This window comes from Pelophylax lessonae (genome assembly GCF_965119305.1).
Source record: "Pelophylax lessonae genome assembly, chromosome: 1".
Taxonomy (NCBI): Eukaryota; Metazoa; Chordata; class Amphibia; order Anura; family Ranidae; genus Pelophylax; species Pelophylax lessonae.
The window spans coordinates 205,266,026-205,286,929 of NC_138768.1; the positions used below are offsets into that span (position 1 = coordinate 205,266,026).

The 20,904-nt window shown below is 42.4% G+C and overlaps 1 protein-coding gene across 1 annotated transcript in view; it reads right to left on the bottom strand.

The window, feature by feature from the left end:
- FBN2 (fibrillin 2) overlaps positions 1 to 20,904 on the bottom strand; it is a 303,194-nt gene that overhangs the window by 265,007 nt on the left and 17,283 nt on the right. Inside the window, exons 2-4 of the mRNA XM_082258653.1 lie at positions 16,738 to 16,820; positions 14,471 to 14,569; positions 10,818 to 10,913 (exon numbers count right to left, since the gene is read on the bottom strand). Coding sequence (XP_082114779.1) covers positions 10,818 to 10,913; positions 14,471 to 14,569; positions 16,738 to 16,820 — 278 coding nt within the window. The remainder of the gene's footprint in view (positions 1 to 10,817; positions 10,914 to 14,470; positions 14,570 to 16,737; positions 16,821 to 20,904) is intronic.

Sequence of the window (20,904 nt, forward strand, 5' to 3'; positions counted from 1 at the left end):
CGGGGCCACAGTGGAAGCACAAGGCAGAGGAGGAGGAGGAGGAGGTCGCCAACGCAACCAGGGCACCGCCAGCACCTCAGAAGGCAGGGTTAGCATGGCCGAAATGTGGAAAAGCTTTGTCAGCACGCCACAACAAACAGCAGCACCAGCAGCTCAGATGGAACGTCTTAGCAGGAGGCAGCATTTTACCAACATGGTGGAGCAGTATGTGTGCACACGCCTACATGTAGTGAATGACGGGTCTGCCCCCTTCAACTTCTGGGTCTCCAAATTGGGCACATGGCCTGAGCTTGCCCTTTACGCCTTGGAGGTGCCGGCGTGCCCTGCAGCCAGTGTATTATCTGAACGGGTATTTAGCACGGCTGGGGGCGTTATAACAGACAAGCGCAGCCGCCTGTCCAGAGACAATGTGGACAAGCTCACGTTCATTAAAATGAACCAGGCATGGATCCCACGGGACTTTTCCGTACCTTATGCAGAATAGCAATGGATACCGACCTTACCCACCCATTGTTCCATTTTTGCTCTTTCTCACTCTTTTGGGGTGTACCCTCATTTAAAATTTTTGAAAAGAAGCAGTGTTGGCTACCTCGTCCTCCTCCTCAGGGCCAGATTAATGTAGGGGCTATTGGAGCTGCAGCTCCAGGCCCCTACCTTTTATATAGGCCCCGGGTTGGCCATATTCACTGTTACCGCTCTTCTGTCACTTGTAAACACAGAAGTCTGGCTTCTATGCTCGCTTCCCCAGGCAGCACCCTCAGAACCTCCCCACACAGCGTGAAGGCCGGACAAGGAGGGACAGTTGGCGATGCATGGATGTGTTTATGGGCTTCAGAGACAGCATCCCATGTTGAATTAGGCATGCATGGCTGCACCCTTCCTCCTCTGGGTGCATGGCAAGGCACGGCCCTTAAGGCCCTTCAAAATCCTCAGCACCAAGCCCATGATGCTGTTAATCCGGCCCTGGTCCTCCTCCACCGCCGCTTCCACCTACACCGCCCATAGGTGTGCGCAGCCTATTGCATTAAGGTGTGCACCCCAAAGTTGAAATACACATGCATGTGTTTGCCAGCAGGGAGAGTAATGTATCGGGGCCATGTACCTGTAGGCAAGGAGAAATAGAGCAGAGCAGGTCCCAGGGAGATCTTTCCCATCTCCTCACTGGCAATGCTATGTGCCCTAGGTGATTAGGGTGTGCCCAGGCACACCCAGCACACCCTGTGCGCACGCCTATGTCACCGCCACATCCACCACCACCTCAACCTCCCTCCTACTCCATATGGGCCTCGTCCTTCAGAGATGAAGAAGAACATTGTTTTATTTTTCTGTTTTTTTTTGTTGTTTTAAGTTATTTCCCTATCCACATTTGTTTGCAGAGCACTTGCCATGCTCTTAATTACGTTTTGCTGCCATTTGCAGCACTCTAGCCCTTTCCTTTGGTGTTTTAGAGCCATTTTAGTGCCTTAAAGTTCGGGTCCCCATTGACTTCAATGGGGTTCGGTGTCCGGGAAAAGTTCGGTAAAAGTCCGGGACACGGACCCGGACTTTTTTTTAAAGTTCGGCCGAACCCGTCGAACACGGACATCTAGGTGTCCGCTCAACCCTAATTACCAGCTTAAGTTCACCATTTTTAGAAAAAATTAAATGGTGAACAAACACCCCACACCCTCCCCACCTCCCCTGTCCCCACTGGAAACAATGTAGAAGTCCAGGTTTTTGAAATCCCTGCTCTTCTTCCTGTTCTTTCTATAGGGCTTCTGGGATGGATCAGAGCAACTCTGACTGGTAAAAGTGGTCATATGCCTTGGCTGACCAATCAGAATAACTCTTATTCATCCTAGAAGCCTATAGAAGGAAGGGGAAGAAGAGCAGGGATTTTAAATCCTCTGACCACAACAACTTCTGCTTGGGCAATGACTTGTGTTCTGTTTGTGTACACTAAAAAGCATTTGAATGTATGATTTCCTGAAAATGTATTTGAATTACTTCACAAATACAGCAACCATTTTATTCTCCAGGGTCTCTGCTTTCAGAAAATGTATAATGTTTTGTGATTCTAAGTAATTTTCTAGAAAAAAAATGCTGAATTTAACATGTATATGAAAAATGTCTAAGTGTGCCCAGGCGGCAAGTGGTTAAATATTGCTTGTAATAATCTACCTGGAATTCTGACTTTAAATTTATGTGAACTCTATTACTAAATGTATCTTATTTGCTCCCTTTTTGTTAAATATACCATTGAAAGACTTTTAATATATCTGCTCGACAAGTGCAAAAAATATAATTGTTCAACAAGCTGATAGCTTCCCGTGCTCTCTGCCTCTGAACACTTATCATAGCACTGTTCCTAGCTATCTCATGGACTACAAAACAAAAGAGAGTAAGGTGTTATGTAGTGCTGAGACAGTGGTATGTATTCCTAACTCACTCCCTTTCATAGGGTGAAAACCATGCCCAGCTTGTCACCACAATCCCTGGTCCAGGGGAGGGCTGGCAGCCTTAGGCATGGGGGGCAAGTCCAGTCAAGTGGCCCATTGAACCATCGAATCAGCTCACCATCCATGCCCGCCTTGTTTTATAATGAATATTGATTTTATGAAGCAAGACAAACATAATGCAATGTGGTAACATAATTTAAGGTTAATAGCAACAAAGGAGGTTTAACAAAAATACATGACATCACGCTAGGCGGAGCCTAGGAAGCTCCTGTCGGGCAGAGATCACTCTGCCTGACAGAAAAGTGACTGTGTTAGTATTGTGCCAGCTGGGTTCAGGAGCATACTCTGCACATGTATACCGCTCTGCTGCAGCCCTGCAAATATAACATTGTGTAGCGGTGACCGGCAGCTGTATACAGTGTCTGGCCCCTACATTAATCCAGCCCTGATTGTGGCCTTTTTACCCGGCATCAGAGTGGCCCGGGGGGCAATTGCCACCCTGCCCCCCTTCCCAGTCCTCCCCTGCCCTGGTCCAATGTAACCCACATACTGTATAAGGCCTCATGCCCACTGGACGTTGAAAAAACGCCTTTAGCTTTGTAGTGAGTTTTTCAGTTTTTTTCAGCTTTTTTGCATTAGCGTTTTCACCTCTCTGCTATTTTAGTAACCCCCACTTTCCCACAATGCAATGCATGCCAGACAATGCTTGCCAGAATTGCATTGCAAGGGTGCGGGGTAAAACAACATTTTGGTGCAAATGTGGACCCTTTTTCCCCCTGCATCAAAATTGCATTGCATGGGTGTGAACACCCATGCGATGACGTTTCTGTCAAGCTTACTGCATTTTGCAATCTGTTTCGGAGTGTTGTTCATGGAACATTAACATTGACATGTCAAATTGCATGCCAAATCAGAGGCTTTTGCCGTCAACGTCACTGTCCGAATTTGTGCAACCCTGACTTTGCGGTGCCGCACCATTTCCCAAAAGTAGTTTCTGCACTAATTATGGCGACGTCAGGGTGATTTCAAAAGACATCTGTGCATGAACCTGTACAGATATCTGTCAAATCGCCCCCGATCTCGCACTGACATGCGAGTTTGAAATCATGCGCGTTCACCTGAATGAATCTAAACCCGCCCTTAGCAATAGGCCCTGATTTGACGTGCGATTTAACATGCCAAATCGCATGCCAAATCAGCACAATGTCAAGGGGGGCTTCATGTTCCATGAACGATACCCTGAAACAGATTTCAAAATGCAGTGCACTTGCCAGAATCACATTGCATGGGTGTTCACACGCGATTAGGTGTGGAGAAAAAAAGAGTGATGCAATTTGAGCCATACAAAATATATGTCTCAAATCGCATTGCACAGACATCACGTGTGATGTGCACAGGAATGCGGTGCGTTTGTGGTGCAAATCACATGCAGTGTTCAGCATGCACAAGTGTGAACCCAGGCTATGTTCCATGAACGACACCTCGAAACAGAACCGGGGCTTAAAAATAAGCAATGGAATCACAAATGTCAAAGCAGCGTTTTTTGGCATTTTTTTGGCATTTATCGGTGTTTATTGACGTTAGAGCGTTTTTACAGCTGTAAAACGCCACTTAAAACCCACTAGTTTTCGTTTTCGAAAATGCCCCCGCCAAAAACTGCTGATAACCTTCTATGTGTGCATGGACACATAGGATAACATGCTGAGGTGTTTATTGGCTGCAGAAAAAAGCGTCGAATGCCAAAAACAGCAACGTAAAAACGTCCAGTGTGCATGAGGCCTAACCTGCATGTGAATTGCACAGCAAAAGCACCGCATTCCTGTGCAATTCGCATGATATTCAGTGTGCTGCGATTTGAACTCATTCACTTTGAATGGGCACAAAATGGCACTGCATGGTATCAAAGTGCAGGCACCTTTTTTAAAACCGCACTGCAACAAGATTGTATGGTTGGTTTGTACCATGCAATCCAGTGCGGGCCAACTGCAATGCGTTTGGGGTGTCATTAACTTTTCTAATGACAACCGCAGGGGATCGCAAACACAGTGCAATTACAATGCAGTGCGGAAAACGTACAGAGACTACAAGCACCACATATGTGTGAACATAGGTTAAGACAGGAAGTGTGTTAATATCAGGATTACCAGTTTAAAAAATAAGAAAAAAATAAAAACAAAAAAATAAAAAATTGAAAACTAATGCAGCCACAACATCCAGGGGCCAGTAAGCTGCATTGTTGTTCTTGGGTTTAGATACACTTTAGGTTTGTCTTTCTAAACCTCTTCCTTTAATACGTGAGTCAATAACATAGAAAAGGTATGCAGATCATGTCTTCCCACTTTTCTGTGATATTCCTGACTTTTAGTCAGTATTTAAAAGTACAGAAGGCACAGATTTAGCACAACAGCCAGGCAAATAGTATTTATTTATTTCAGATATTTAACCGCCATATTCTTCTCCTGACAGGATTTCTTTACTCACTGCAATACTTGTACTAACTCTGTATCTTTCAGAACAAACTTAATTGAAAATGGTAGAGATTTAAAATAAGACCTCACACATCCCTATAAACACTGGCTGGAATAAACCCATGCTTGCCCTGGTGGGTAGGCACTAAACCTAACAAGCTGTGCAATGAAATCTGACAGCTTTGCTTTTGGGCATTGGATTTTGCCCAGCTCTTCACTGAGAAAGGCTGTTTGGGCTCACTAAATGAACAATGTTTTGGCTAGGTTGTCGAATTTCTCGATCGTTTATTTTCTTATGGCATTTTTAAAGAAATACATTTTTTTGCAAAAAAAAGTTTTACATAGTGCAGACTGGGTCCAAGTTCCATAAAGTAAAATAAAATATGTGCAATGGATAACCCTTCCTATGCACAAGTTTCCTATCCAAGATCAACAACAAAGAGTAACCACAATCTGTCTACTGCTGCCTAGTGCCTACACCCAAGGACACACACAGTGCAATTTGTAAAGGGAATGTATAGTGGTTTGTATATACTTAGGGTTTATGCGTTATTATTATTTTAATCATGTAAAGTATGCATATTCTTTTTTTATTCACATATACAACCAGCAGGTGGGGGTTCAATGCTTATTTTCACATGTATTCCAGTTCACCTAGCCACCTGCTATTAAAGGTGTTTTGTTTACAGAGCTCAGTATCTCAAATTTAAATTTACACTCCAAGCAAATAAAAAAAAAAAGCTATGACTCCCCACGCTCCCCCATACACCTCTGTTCTCAAGGCCTCATGGTTTTGATTAGAGACAGAAGCTGTATCTAGCATTAAAGTGAAGTTCCGCCTTCCCATCCAAAAATTAAAAGTCAGCAGCTACACATACTGTAGCTGCTGACTTTTAATATTTGGATACTTACCTGTCCTGGAGTCCAGCAATGTCGGCACTTACCTGTCCTAGAGTCCAGCGATGTAAGGTGCTGCCACCACCATTGCCAGTAAGGGAACCCGGCAGTGAAGCCTTGTGGCTTCACGACTGGGTCCCTACTGCGCATGCGCGAAACGCGATGCGCATTCCTATTGGCACGGTGGCAGGAGGAGGGGGCCGAATTTCCACGACGGAGGGCCACAGCGCGGTGTCCCGGAAGAGGGGAAGGGATACCTGTCAAAAACGGGTACCCGTTCCCCCCTCCCCCCTGAAAAGTGTCAAATGTGGCACCTGAGGGAGGGAAGAAGCAAAATAGCGGAAGTTCCATTTTTGGTTGGAACTCCACTTTAAAATGATATTAAACCTAAAAAACATTTTTTCTTTTTTTTTTTACCTTAATGCATTGCTTACATTAGGATGAAAAAGGTTTTCAGTTTCCCTGTGCTCCCTTCCCCTGTATGAAGAAGAAGAGAGAGGAGGAGAGATCAGCGCTGTGCACGGCTGCATCTATTCTCCCCTTTCTTCCTCATCACACAGCATTTGAGCAGCAGAAGTCATTGGCTCTTGCTGCTGTCAATCAAATGCAGTGAAAAGGAAGTGTGTGGTGGCCTAAGTCCTGCTGTGTAAGTCTTTGAACCTCGGCTGCAAAGACACACAGGTCAGGAGCAAGCACGCAGTGCGTGTCCCCCCTTAGCAAACTGCTTGACAAGTAGACATAAAAAGAAGAGGAGGAGCCACAATCGCTTCCGGGGACCCTAGAAGAGGAGGATCGGGGCCCCTCTGAGCAATACCACTGCAAAGAGCAGGTAAGTATAACATGTTTGTTATTTTAATTTAAAAAAAAATTGACTTTAGCAACACTTTAAGCCCTCGTTCACACCAATGAGATTTGTCATACTATTTATCAATTCAAAATTGCATGACAAGTCGCACCCTATTTTCAGAAATGAAAATCAAATCGTTGCCACTCAAATCACTGTGACTGTGGAAAAGGTTCCTGCACTACTTTTCTGTGAATTCATCACACCTTGTATTGAACTTCTGTTAAATGAAGTCACAAGCCGCAATGAAATCGGAGATCCAAATCACACTGATCTGCGGCTTTGAAATTGCACTGAAGGAGCACAATTCCAAAGCAGCACTGGTTTGAGGGGTGGGCTAAATGTGCATTCGAAAAACAAAAGTTGTGAGCAGTGTGAGTATAAATATACTGAACAAAATATAAACGCAACACTTGTTTTTGCCCCCATTTTTCATGATCTGAACTTAAAGATCTAAGAAAACCAGGATTCATCCATGAAGAGAACACCTCTCCAAAGTGCCAGATGCCATTGAAAGTGAGCATTTGTCCACTCAAGTCAGTTACGACGACGAAATGCAGTCAGGTGGAGACCCCGATGAGGACGACGAGCTTGCAGAAGAGCTTCCCTAAGGCTTCTTTCACACGGTCCGCCTCCGCAGGCGGATCCGTGTTGCTCAGCAGAGATCGATCCGCGATCCCCGCTGAGCCGGGCGGATGACAGCTCCGTCTCCGCTTGCAGAGCGGAGAGGGAGGTGTCTCAGCACCCGCTGCCCTCTATGGGGGATCGGAGGAGAGCGGACCGCTTGTCCGCTCTCATCAGATCCGCTCCGCTCCGATTACTGAACGGATGGAAAAATAGGGTTTCCATCCGTCCAGATTTCAGCACAGGATCGGATGCGGATGGCAGCGGGTGTCAGCGGAGGTGACCTCCGCTGACACCCGCTGCCCCATAGAGCTGCATGGAGGATCCGATCAGATCCGCCTAAAAAACTGACAGGCGGATCTGATCGGACCGCCCGTGTGAAAGGAGCCTAAGACAGTTTCTATCAGTTTGTGCAGAAATTCTTTGGTTATGCAAACTAATTGTTGCAGCAGCTGTCCGTGTGGCTGGTCTCAGACAATCTTGGAGGTGAAGATGCTGGATGTGGAGGTCCTGGGCTGGTGTGGTTATACGTGGTCTGTGGTTGTGAGGCCAGTTGGATGTACTGCCAAATTCTCTGAAATGCCTTTGGAGACGACTTATGGTAGAGAAATTAACATTCAATTCAGGGGCAACAGCTCTGGTGGACATTCCCGCAGTCAGCATGCCAATTGCACGCTCCCTCTAAACTTGCGACATCTGTGGCATTGTGCTGTGTGATAAAACTGCACATTTTAGAGCGGCTTTTTATTGTGGCCAACCTAAGGCACACCTGTGCAATAATCATGCTGTCTAATCAGCATCCTGATATGCCACACCTGTGAGGTGGGTGGATTATCTCGGCAAAGGAGAAGTGCTCACTAACACAGATTTAGACAGATTTGTGAACAATATTTGACAGAAATAGGTCTTTTGTGTACATAGAAAAAGTCTTAGATCTTTGAGTTCAGCTCATGAAAAATGGGGGCAAAAACAAAAGTGTTGTTTTTCTAATTTTGTTCAGTGTATTTATATATTAGGCAGAGTACGCACATGACTTGGGAAAGGACTTAGGAAAGGTAATTCGTTGCTTTTTTTTTTTATTAAAGACCATTGTTTGTGCAACTTTGCTACAAATATTATATATAAAACTACATGTATTTTTTGCAAAGTCACAGCTGCCTATATCTAAAGCCAACATATTTTTTTTGATTTTCAGGGAATGGAAACGGTTTTCCTTCACTTTCTGTCCAGTAGACATGACAGGAATAAGAAAGCTATCCAAATCATGTAAATCTAATTTTTTAGACAATTGTTCCCATTGGAAGATTTCCCTTTTTTCTGTTCTGGTGACAATTCAAAACACTGGATTTTCCTCATTTTCAGTAATCACCAGGACAAATAGAGAGCATGAATCCCCTCAGTGGAGAAGCACACTAGTAGTATTATAATATACCAATGTAAACGGTAAGCATCCAATCATTTGACAAAGCTATGTTTTATTAAAAAAAATGCACAGTTTTACATAGGAATGCAGGTTCACTTCACTACACTTCATTGCTTTTTATCTCACTTCACACTTTACTAAAGCAGTTCTGGTATATCCAAGGGTATAACTATAGATGACTGTGGCCCCATGATCAAATCATTATACTCCCCACAAGCCCTTTAATTCTCATTTGAAAGTAATGACAGTACTGATATTATACAAATATAGTATCTCTCCTCCCTATACCTTGTATTTCTACTTACATGTATACGTATAGATGATAACCCCTCACTGCAATATACGAGAGGGGGCTTTTGTCTAGTTGTATTCAGTTGTATGTTGAATGCCCTCATATTGTTATTTTCTACACTGTGGCAGGAACCCTTCCGCTGCCACGGATAGTAACTCTTTGACTTTAATTGTTCTGAGGCTCCAAGCCTTCAATACGCATATTTCTCTTATTTGTATCTGATCACCGTACAATGTAACCATCTAATTGTTGTTTTTTTTTTTTGTTTTTTTTTTTTAATTGATTATCAATAAAGTTCTTTGTAAAAGAGATTATACAAATAAACCACTATTGTTCAAATAACACATATTACAGACATGCATAACTAATACTTTTGCTGCCCAGCTAACGCCATGATTCATTAACCACTTGCCGACCGCCGCACGACTATCTACGTCGGCGGTCAGCCCCTCACAGGCAAACTAACGTAGGGCTACGTTGCTTGCTTGTGAGGGTCTAGGGAGCGAGCGCGCGCCCCCCGGGGCGCGCTCCCGCTCCCGCGTGGTCACGGACCCCCCCGCGCGTGTGACCAGCGGACCCGATGTCCGCCGGTCACTCGGCGATCGGCGGGGGAGAGGGAGAATGTCAGGCAGCTTGTGTAAACAAACTGCCTGTCATTCTCTTCGCTGCAAAGACACTGATAAAACGGATCTGGTATGTAGATCCGTTGATCAGTGTCTTTACAGCTAGAGCCACAGCCAATCACAGTAGAAACCACGCCCCTAGGGACACACACAGCCCCTCCCTTCCAAATAAAGTTAACCCCTTCATTACCAGTGTATTTTTACAGTAACAGTGCATATATATAGCACTGATTACTGTAGAAATGTCACTGGTAACCCCAAAAGTGTCAAAAATGTCAGTCAAGGGTCCGATCTGTCCGCCGCAATGTCGCAGTACCGCAAAAAAAATCGCAGATCGCCGCCATTACGCGTTAAAAAAAAAAACAACAAAAATGACAAAAATCTTTCCCTTTGTTAGTAAACGCGATAACTTTTGCGCAAACCAATCAAAATACGCTTTTTGCGATTTTTTTTACCAAACATAGGTAGCATAAAATAAATTGGCCGAAAATTTTTAAAAATTTTGATTTTTACATTTTTTTTTGGGGGAATTTCATATAAAAAAATGTGAAAAATATTGCTATTTTTGCAAAATTGACGCTCTTTTTTTGTTTATAGCGCGTGATCAAAAAATCGCACAGGTGATCAAATACCACCAAAAGAAAGCTCTGTTTGTGGGAAAAAAAGGACGTCAAATTCGTTTAGGTACAGCGTCGCACGACCGCGCAATTGTGCGTTAAATTCACGCAGTGCCGAATCGCAAAATACCCCCTGGTCGGAATGGGGGTAAAATCTTCCGGGGCTTAAGTGGTTAAGACTCTAGAACAGCCTTTCTCAACCTTTTGAACACAGAGGAAGCCTTGAAATAAATGATTGGTACCGGGGGAACCCCTGCTAAAAATCTAAAATCTACAACTTATGACACATTAGTGTGACAGTCAGTGGGAAGAATGCTCCTTACTCTTGTCATCATTGGGAAGAATTACCCCCTTACAGATAGCTAAAAGGAACAATGGTGTCATTGGGAACTTATCTGAGAAGCAGAAATTGTTTATTGCCCAAGGAACCTCTAGCAACCTCAGGAGGAACTGTAGGGTTCCACGGAACCCTGGTTGAGAAACCCTGCTCTAGAAAGTCTACTGCATTGCGGTCTAAAGATCTGCTATGACTATTGTTATATCTATTAGTTAAGGGCCCTTTTAGGAATGGAATTTAGAAAACATACTTACGTTGACCACAGTGCGCTCCACCATAACCCTTTGGACATCGACAATGATCCTCTACACATGTTCCCCCATTCATACATCGGATGCCACACTGAGGGACTGTAAAAGTAAATAAGTGGTTACAATATTATAAAAGAGCTTTATGTGGAGTAAATGTGAAATCTGAATTGTCGGGAATACAATTTGTTTCATTTAGGGTGGGATTTACTAAGGAAAATGGAATGGCAAGATCCTGTATTTTCCTTCAACCAATCGTGTATGTAAAGTATACAGTGTCTAAAGTAAAAATGTTTTTTCCATTGTGGATGAAATAGGAAACGTCTCTGTTAGTTGTTTCTACCAGTGTGCCATTGCTTTGATTTCCTAGGTGTAAGGTTTGATTTTCTTGTTTGACCAGAGTAATGTCTTAGGTATTCGCCAATGGTAATTGGTAATGGGAAAAATCATTGAAGCACAAATATAGGCCAACTCAAGCCTAAACTTTTATTTTATTTTCAATATTGTGGGTAAGAGTCAGCACGTATGTCAAGTTTTTATTGCTTTATGTGCCCTCATGGGGAAGATCTAACCTCACTTCCTGTCCCAGAGACACCAGGATAAAAAATGGTGTCATAAGGAAGGTAAGACACAGAGAACAATAAAGCCCGGACAGGTCTAACCTCTCTGCATTCTACTAAATTAATGTGTTTTTGTTGCTGTTCCCATCAGATGGATATCCCATCACTTGCTGTTCTCGTGAAAGCCTGTAATTGAACAGGAAATTAGGTTAAATCTGGGTAAACATACAAGGTATGCCTAAAAACTCCAGACATAATATAGTATTTCAAATTTCTTTTAACCACTTCCCGTCTGCCCTATAGGCAAATGACGGCAGGAAGGTGGTTACAGTATCCTGACCGGACATCATATGATGGCGGCAGGATAACGCGCTCCGCGTGCCCCCTGGGGGCACGCAGAGCTGCGATCAGTGCTGCAGTGTGTCACTCTGACACACCGCATCTTTGATCACGGTAAAGAGCCTACTGACGTAGGCTCTTTACCATGTGACCAGCTGTGTCCAATCACAGCTGGTCACAGAGTAAATAGGAAGTGCCATTGATCGGCTTTCCTCAGTTCGTGCCTGACAGGCATGAGTAGAGGAGAGCCGATCTGCGGCTCTCCTGACGGGGGGGGTCTGCACTGGTAATCAGAGCATTGATTACCAGTGCAGACCCTTGAGGGGATGCCACTTGAACCACCAGGGATGCCCACCCATGACCCCAGGGACGCCCACCATAGCCACCAGGGATGGCAATCAGGGCTCAAGGAGCCCGCCAGTGCCCTCCCTATCAGTACTGCCCACCAGTGCCCTCCCCATCAGAGCTTCCCACCAGTGCCCATCATTGCCATCTATCAGTGCCCATCAGTGCCGCCTATCAGTGTCCATCAGTGCCACATATCAGTGCCCATCAGTGCTGCCTATCAGTGCCCATAAATGCCGCCTATCAGTGCCCAGCAGTGCTACCTATCAGTGCCCACCAATGCTGCATATCAGTGCTACCTATCAGTGCCACATATCAGTGCCCATCAGTGCTGCATATCAGTTCTGCCTATTAGTGCCACATATTAGTGCCATCCCATCAGTGCCTCCTCATCAGTGCCTGTCAGTGCGGCCTCATCAGTGCAGGAAAAAACGTATCTATTTACAAAATTGTGTAACATAAATTTTTTTTTTCAAACTTTTTGGTTTTTATTTATTTGTTTAGCAAAAAATAAAAAACCTTGCCATGATCAAATACCACCAAAAGAAAGCTCTATTTGTGGGAAAAAATTGACATAAATGTGGTTTAGGTACAGTGTTGCATGACTGCGCAATTGTCATTCAAAATGCAACAGCGCTAAAAGTTATAAATTGGCCTGGGCGGGAAGGGAGAAAAGTGCCCGGTATTGAAGTGGTTAATATTAAATATGATTATGAATAACACCTGTCCTGATGTGCCTTCACCCATTTCCTTGCTGTGTGCAGCACAGCGATGATGCTATGGCTGTGTTAATAAATTGCACAGCTGAGGGAGAGAGGCACAAAACCAGAAGTGGTGTACGTCATAGATATTAATGATGCAGAAGGCAGCTAGAAGGGCAGCTGTCATTGTCTTTTCAGGCACCAGCTTAGTGGAGTTTTGTAACAAAATGTAAGTATAAAACAATCACTTATAGATTTTACCAATCATAGTAAATTTAAAAAGGTTTTTCAAAATGTAAAAATCATTGTGTCTGGAATTAGGCTTTAAATTATATTATATGAACAACTCTAAAGTGTCTTTAACCACTTCAGCTCCGGAAGGTTTTACCCCCTTAATGACCAGGCCATTTTTTGCGATTCGGCACTGCATTCGTTTTTCTGACAATTGCGCGGTCGTGCAAAGCTGTACCCAAATACAATTGATGTCCTTTTTTCCCCATAAATAGAGCTTTCTTTGTGTGGTATTTGATCACCTCTGCGGTTTTTAGATTTTGCGCTATAAACAAAAAAAGAGCGACAATTTTGAAAAAAAAAAAACACACAATATTTTTTACTTTCTGCTATAAAACATTCCCAATAAAAAAATTTAAAAAATCTAATTTTTTTATCAGTTTTGGGCAGTTTCTACTCTGCTACATATTTTTGGTAAAAAAAAAAAAATCCCAAAAAGCGAATTTTAATTGGTTTGCGCAAAAGTTATAGAGTTTACAAACTTTTGTATTTTTCATTTTTTATTAGTAATGGGGGCGATCTGCGATTTTTTTGCAGGACTGCGACATTGCGACGGACAGATCGGACCCCTAACTGACGTTTTTGACACCTTTTTGGGACCAGTGACATTAATACAGTAATCAGTGCTAAATATTATGCACTGCTACTGTATAAATGACACTGGCAGGGAAGAGGTTAATACTAGGAGTGGTCAAAGGGGTTAATGTATGCCTAACTGACTGTGGGGGGGGGGGGGTGGGCTCTGTGACAGGCACAGAGAGATTGGGGTAGCAGCTTAGCTGAAACTCCTGATCTCTCTCTCTGCCTGTGTGACAGAAGACCCTTTTGCTTTGTTTACACAAGCAGGCAGATCTTCTGTCAGTTTCTCTGACGATCGTGGGAGGCCGGCGGCAATTGCTGCCGCTTCTCCCGCGGCCCACCTCCCGTTGTTCCTAATCACATACACAGCTGCACCAGATTTTGCACTCTCCAGTTTCAGTAAATCAACCACAATGTGTCTTTGGCACATTTTCCTCACTTAATGTGATAGGGCAAGGGTGATTTGATTTCATTGCATGGTGTACTAGCTTCAGAGACTGTGTACTAAGAAATTAGTGCTAGAATATACAGTAACTGTAAAAAAATAGCTGTTGACAACTAAAAACATTTATTTTAGTTATTTTCAGCCAGTAAGTTTTTTAAAATTACAGTCACATAACCATGAATAAATAGCTTTATAATCCTTTGGTGAACTCATTCTGAATTAAGCCAATAACTCTTCAATTCAATTGACATTGACCTATTTCCTAGCACCAATGTTATGCTAAAAACAACTTAAATAAAGGAAATACATGTCAGAAAACTGGCAACTGGAGTAAGAATAAGGACCAAGACCTGAAAGTTTGATGTTTCAAAACATTGGTGCTCTGTTACTAAAACTCACCAGTTTTTGATGCACAGTTGGGAGCAACTTGTCCATTAGAGCAAGTACACATGTTTGGACGGGAACAAAATCCTTCACCACAGCTGTTTCTGCAAATTGCTGCAAACAGAAAAAAAGAGTATTTATTGTTTAATCACCATATATAATTATCAATTATGTATAAGTATAAAAGTGGTAAAAAGTGGAAAGACATTTTATATATTAACATGTATTCCTAAAACTTCAGGTATATTGTGAACCCTGCAGGACAAAAGATTAGTACATATATATTGGAGATAAGCAACATGCTATTACTGTATTTCCATTATGAAAAAGATAGCTCACAAATGTCAGTTCACTATATGGGATTAAACCATTTCTTGTCAATCATAGATTCAAGCAATACACAGGGGTTGATTTACTTAAACTGGAGAATGCAAAATCTGGTGCAGCTGTGCATGGCAGCCAATCAGCTTCTAACTTCAACTTGTTCAATTAAATTGATACTCAAGTCTCGTTTTTTTTTTCCGTTAAACATAACAAGCATGTTATACTTACCTGCTCAGGCCAGTGGTTTTGCACAGAGCAGCCCAGACCCTCCTCGTCTCGGGTCCCTCTTCGGTGCTCCTGGCCTCTCCCTCCAGTAGAGTGCCCCCACAGCAAGCAGCTTACTGTGGGGGCACCCAAGCCGAGCTGCAGCTCTTTCTGACCATTCAGACTTAGAGCTCTTTCACATGGTCCGCCTCCATAGGCGGATCCGTGCTGCTCAGCGGGGCATCGTAAACACAGATCCCTGCTGACCAGGAAGGTGACAGCTCCCTCTCCGCTCTGTGTGCGGAGAGGGAGGTGTCAGAGCCCCATGCATCTCTATGGGGGAATAGGATGAGAGCGGACCGCCTGTCCGCTCTCATCTGATCCCTTCCGATCCGATCCCCTGGACGGATGGAAAATAGGGTTTCCATCCGTCCGGATTTCACGGACAGGATCGGTTGCGGATGGCAGCGGGTGTCAGCGGAGATGTCACCGCTGACATCCGCTGCCCCATAGGGACGCATGGGGGATCTGATCAGATCTGCCTAAAAAACTGACAGGCGGATCTGATCGGAGCGCTCGTGTGAAAGGACCCGTAGAGCGTCTGCCCGGCCCCACCCCCTCTCTCTCCTCAGCAGCTCACTGAGTTTGATTAACAGCAGCGAGAGACAATTGCTCTGCGCTGCTGTCTCAGCTGACAGAAGGGGAATCCCAGACAGTACGACTCTCTCATGCAACATCGCTGGTTCGAGATGGGGCTCAGGTAAGTATTAGGGGGGCTGGGGAGGACTGCTACACACAGAAGGTCTTTCATCTTAATGCATAGAATGCATTAACATAAAAAAAAAACCTTCTGCCTTTACAACCAGACAAAATAAAAAATGGAAGCTGATTTATTTCTATGCAGAAATGCACCAGATGCACTCTCCAGTTTTAGTGAATCAATCCCACATTGTTTTTAGCCAAACTCCCCCTTTTGGCACAAAGTGTTGTGCAATGTATTGCTTTAATTTGTGATTTGGTAATAAATAGGTTATTCACATATTGTGGCCTGACATTTGTGGGCCATCTTTTTCATGGGGTATACAGCATAGAATTGGGAGCCTCACAGCATCAAATGAATGTGAGCACTCAACTATAAATTGCAACACAGTGTATATGAGTAACTATATGGGCTAAAACTTACAATAGCATGTGACAAATCTTTCTGTAAAGGTCTAGTGTGTATGTGATTGTGATTTTGCTGTGACTGCCACTAACATTAGTGATTCAGCTACTTTTTGCTAAGTGTGGCCAGGTGCTGACTGACAGTCTACAGGGCGTGCAAATCTGCAGTGATAATGCTGATAGTAACGCCCTCCGCAACCTAGTTTAATCTCATTGTAGTGTAGGCAGGTAAAGCCTCTATAAGAGTGGAAACTCTGCACTGAATTCAGGAGTAGTGCAGCATCACTGCCAAACCTTCACAAGAAGGTGCATTAGATGGACTTCAACAGTATTTCTGTGACTTGTCAGGGGTACTAAGTGAAAAATATAAGTGCAGATGAATTTCTAATTAGGTTTTGCACATTTTTTTAATGGGAGACCAAAGTTCTATTTTAATGATCACTGGCTAATGTGCCTATGTTACATGGATTTTTACATTTTTAATCACATCTGAATACCAACATGACAGAAGAAACAGAAGTATAATCTCGCATAGGTGGGTTTGTGTAGTTCATTAACTAGAGAAGCAGAACAGTAAAACAGACACTTACGGACAATACACTGATTTCCTCCAGGAAGCGTTTTCCATCCAGGGCAGCAATAAGAATGGAATCTAGATCCGCACACATTTGGCCTTTTAAAAACAGTGATGACAATGATAACGTTAATTGCATGCATTAAAACAGATATCTGTAAAAAATAATTATGTATCTTAAGGCAATTCCATTAGAGTTGGAGAAAGCTGGGCATGTAGAATAGGAATTTCTTATAAAGAAGGATTCTGGCCTATACAAAGCTGTAATGTAAAGTTCCACCATGCTGTAGAGAGTATAACCTTAGGTGGGAGGATCAGGCACATACATTTACCTGTCCAGCATTGCACAACCTTGCCATATGCTACTTTCCTCTACTGTTACCTCTATTGACATTTCAGAAGATAAAAAAAAAAAAAAATATATTGGGAGTATCCAATCCATAACAGAATTATGGAGGATGCAATTGCTAACTCTACCTTCAGAAAATTCTAGTTTCTGAGCAGTCATTCTAACCCTCTTGCTTCAAAACTTTGGTCACTGAACCCAAAAAAAAAAATACCATACAGATAAGAACTTCCTCATCTACATGCTTGTTTGGACTATTGACTCAGAAAGTATTAAAGCACAACAACCGTGCAACTATGCAAGAAATGACGTCCCTGTATTCCTCTCCTAACAGACTTTTTTTTACAGAGTCACTAAAATTTCAAGATTTTTCATAAAGAAGTATTTCTAATGCAGAATATTTTTCACATTAATAATGATGGATACATATAAAAACTTTTGTTGTTACCAGAACAGAGATTGTTTGGAATTAAGGTGGAAGATTGGTGAGCAATGTTACAACACACAGTTGCCTTCCTGCCTAGTAAGGAAAACCCCTTTTGTACTAAACATTCCAAGAAAGCTAAGGCACAGACATCCTGCACACCAGATATTGTATTAAAGATATTAGTAAAATCATACCCATTTGAGAACAGTAGGGATTTAGAATGCAGTCCAGTGTTTGGTGACTGATTTGGTGTAAATTAATTGTAGCAGAATATAGTGTACAGCATAATGTATACAGTAGAGGAGTGTGGAGGGGTTCAGGGTGGAATATGATTGAATTTTGCCAAATTTGATTGAACTCCCACGCATGGGTGGGAGTGACGTCATCCCTGCCCAGCCAATGACTGCGGCCGATGATCGAAACCCAGAAGCTGGCTGCTTGAATATGTCAGCACCCGGATGGGGAGCTCCAGGATGCCTCATCTCTGGAGATAAGGTGAGTATAGTTCTGCTTTAATATGACCATCATTGCCATCTAAATACCTCAGTCAGGAAAATACTGCATTATGCCCACTAGAGGGAGTTGATGATCATAAGAAATAAACAGACCCATTTCAGGAATTATTCGCACAGCTGTGCAAGGCTGAGACATTAACAGAGTGATTTTTATTTTATATAAATCAAACCTATTTTGTTGTGCTGCATGCCTGTAATGGATTACCTGAAGACATACCCTGTCAGTTCTTATATGCAATTCGCTTTATAAAAAAAAAACAAACAAACAATCATTTGCAAGAATAATAATAAAAAAAAAAAAAAAAATGGATTTTTGCATGCACATGATTGGATGATTGAAATCTGCACAACTTTACCTAATTCAATAAGCTGAGTGACGTTTTTGTTTGCAACATAATAAATAGCGGTAAATCACACAAAATTGAAGTGTAAAATCAATAAATAGTCATAAAATATCAGGTGATAAAAAGTCAATCAAATACCATAAAGTGCAAATAAGTGCCAGAAAAGTCCAAATAAAGTTCATATGTGACTTATGTGCATACAAAGTAACTTCAGTGCCAAAGGGGAAGAAAGTGCAAGTGCATTGTGCCGGGTCCTCCAGTAGTCCAACTGCTGGTACTTGTAATGTGGCTTTAAGAAATAATGGGGGTGTGCACTCACCAGAGGTTGTGGGTCTTAGTTGCCGTATGGCAGAAAGACCTTAAGAGCCTTGTGGCCTCCTAGGCCAGAGAGATGGCGACTGCTGGGCTTTGTAGTCCCCTATAATCCGGGATCCCCTTCCTGGATGGGCTGGATCCTCAGGGTCCGGTTGGGGTAAAAAATAAATGCTCCAAATAGTGCAGTACCATTAAAAAATTACTTTAATAAATGTAGCTGATAATACAGTACAAAAGGTTAGAAAATTCCAAGGATCGCGCCTGCTCTGCTATTGCCTGTGCATGGAGAGCGGTTACTACCGGTTTGTGTTCCACCAGGCTACAGGGCGTGCGTTCCACCTGACGCGCGTTTCATCAGAGCGTGTGACGTCTTCAGAGGACGTCTAGGAGGCCTCAAGGCTCTTAAGGTCTTTCTGCCATACGGCAACTAAGACCCACAACCTCTGGTGAGTGTACACCCCCATTATTTCTTAAAGCCACATTACAAGTACCAGCAGGTGGACTACTGGAGGACCCGGCACAACGCACTTGCACTTTCTTCCCCTTTGGCACTGAAGTTACTTTGTATGCACATAAGTCACATATGAACTTTATTTGGACTTTTCTGGCACTTATTTGCACTTTATGGTATTTGATTGACTTTTTATCACCTGATATTTTATGACTATTTATTGATTTTACACTTCAATTTTGTGTGATTTACCACTATTTATTATATGTTATTTATTGAGTTTCAAAAAAATTATCATTTATTTTGCATTCACTTCTATCACTTTTTATAATCCATCTATATTTGCCTCACACATTTTTATCCAGGCTATTAACAAGCAATTGTTTATCCCTGGCTATTAACAGCAATCACTATATTAATCCCAACTACTTTTGGGGTGTTTTTTTTTTTTTTTTTTTACTCATATTATATTTATAGTACAAAAAAATCTAAATAATAATGATAAAAATTTGGAACCACCCACCATCACCAATATAAAAAGACAACGTTGTCTCTACTGTTCAAACAAGGAACGCCGGACACCACACTTACATACATTATTTACACTCATCCCAATAATGAGCTAATCAAGCAATGTAAATAGTATCAGTAAGGTATATGGAGACCTTCTGGGGTAACCCCTCCTATGGTACATCAGGTGCAGGACACAGTTAGTGAGCTGATTTGACACCGATCATATTCAGTTCTAATCTTTTTATTTTTATTATGTTACCAATCCCCAGTGGCTCATATACATGGTCCTCAGGGTAGCCTCTCTGTCTGCTTATTGTTTGTATATGCCTGTGGTTTGGCCATAGAGCCTCACTTTATTCATAAGTGAGTGGGAGGGTTATTAGAGGTCCTTTTTGGATACCTCATATTCAGTAATTCCCTTGTATTGGTTTTTCTATATATAGGCTCCATAGAGTACTGGGGACTCTTTCTTGGGAATAATTTTTTTCTTGGAACCTTCCATACATCACTGTTTTTTTTTTTTTTTTTATATATATATGATGATATTGGCAGATATCCATGCACATTGAATAGTTACCTACAGAGCAAGTGGATGCATTTCTTTCATCTTTTTCCTCTAGTCCCTCCAGTTTGCTGCTTTATCTCTTGTTTAAACTATGGCATATGCCTTAGGTGTGGAGGGTGATGTTGAAATTAAAGCAGCACTGTTCAGTAAACACAGAAAGTTGTGAAGAGAAAATTAAGAGAAAATTTAAGATACATAAAAATCTGTTCATTAGACACCTGAATCGAAAATGGGATGTCTCTTTTTTTTAGAGTCCTACATAGACCAAAAAATAATTCCAAAAGGTTTAAGATATAGAGTAATACCCACTGAACATTTACATAATAACAGATTTCTACCCAAATGGAAGGAACTCTGTATCACACATGGGATCAAACTTGTGAAATTAATAGTGGAGGAGGAAAGGTTACAGCTGGAGGACCTTAAGAGAAAAATTGATCAGAGCATTTGAAATTTAGACCCTTTGAAAGACTATGAAGAATTCATTAGGCAAAATGATATTGTTAAAAGGGAATCAGAAAAAGTTCAAAGGACTCTAAAACTCCCCAAGCAGCTTAATTTAAAAGGGATTTGCAAGATTGGGAAAAGGGGGAAATCTTCGATCTGTCCTCACAAAGGGATAGAAACCGCTCTAGAGGTAGAATATTTAGATCAACCTCTCAGCCAGAGATTGAGGCCAGCCATAGTGATACAGACAATGAGGGGGT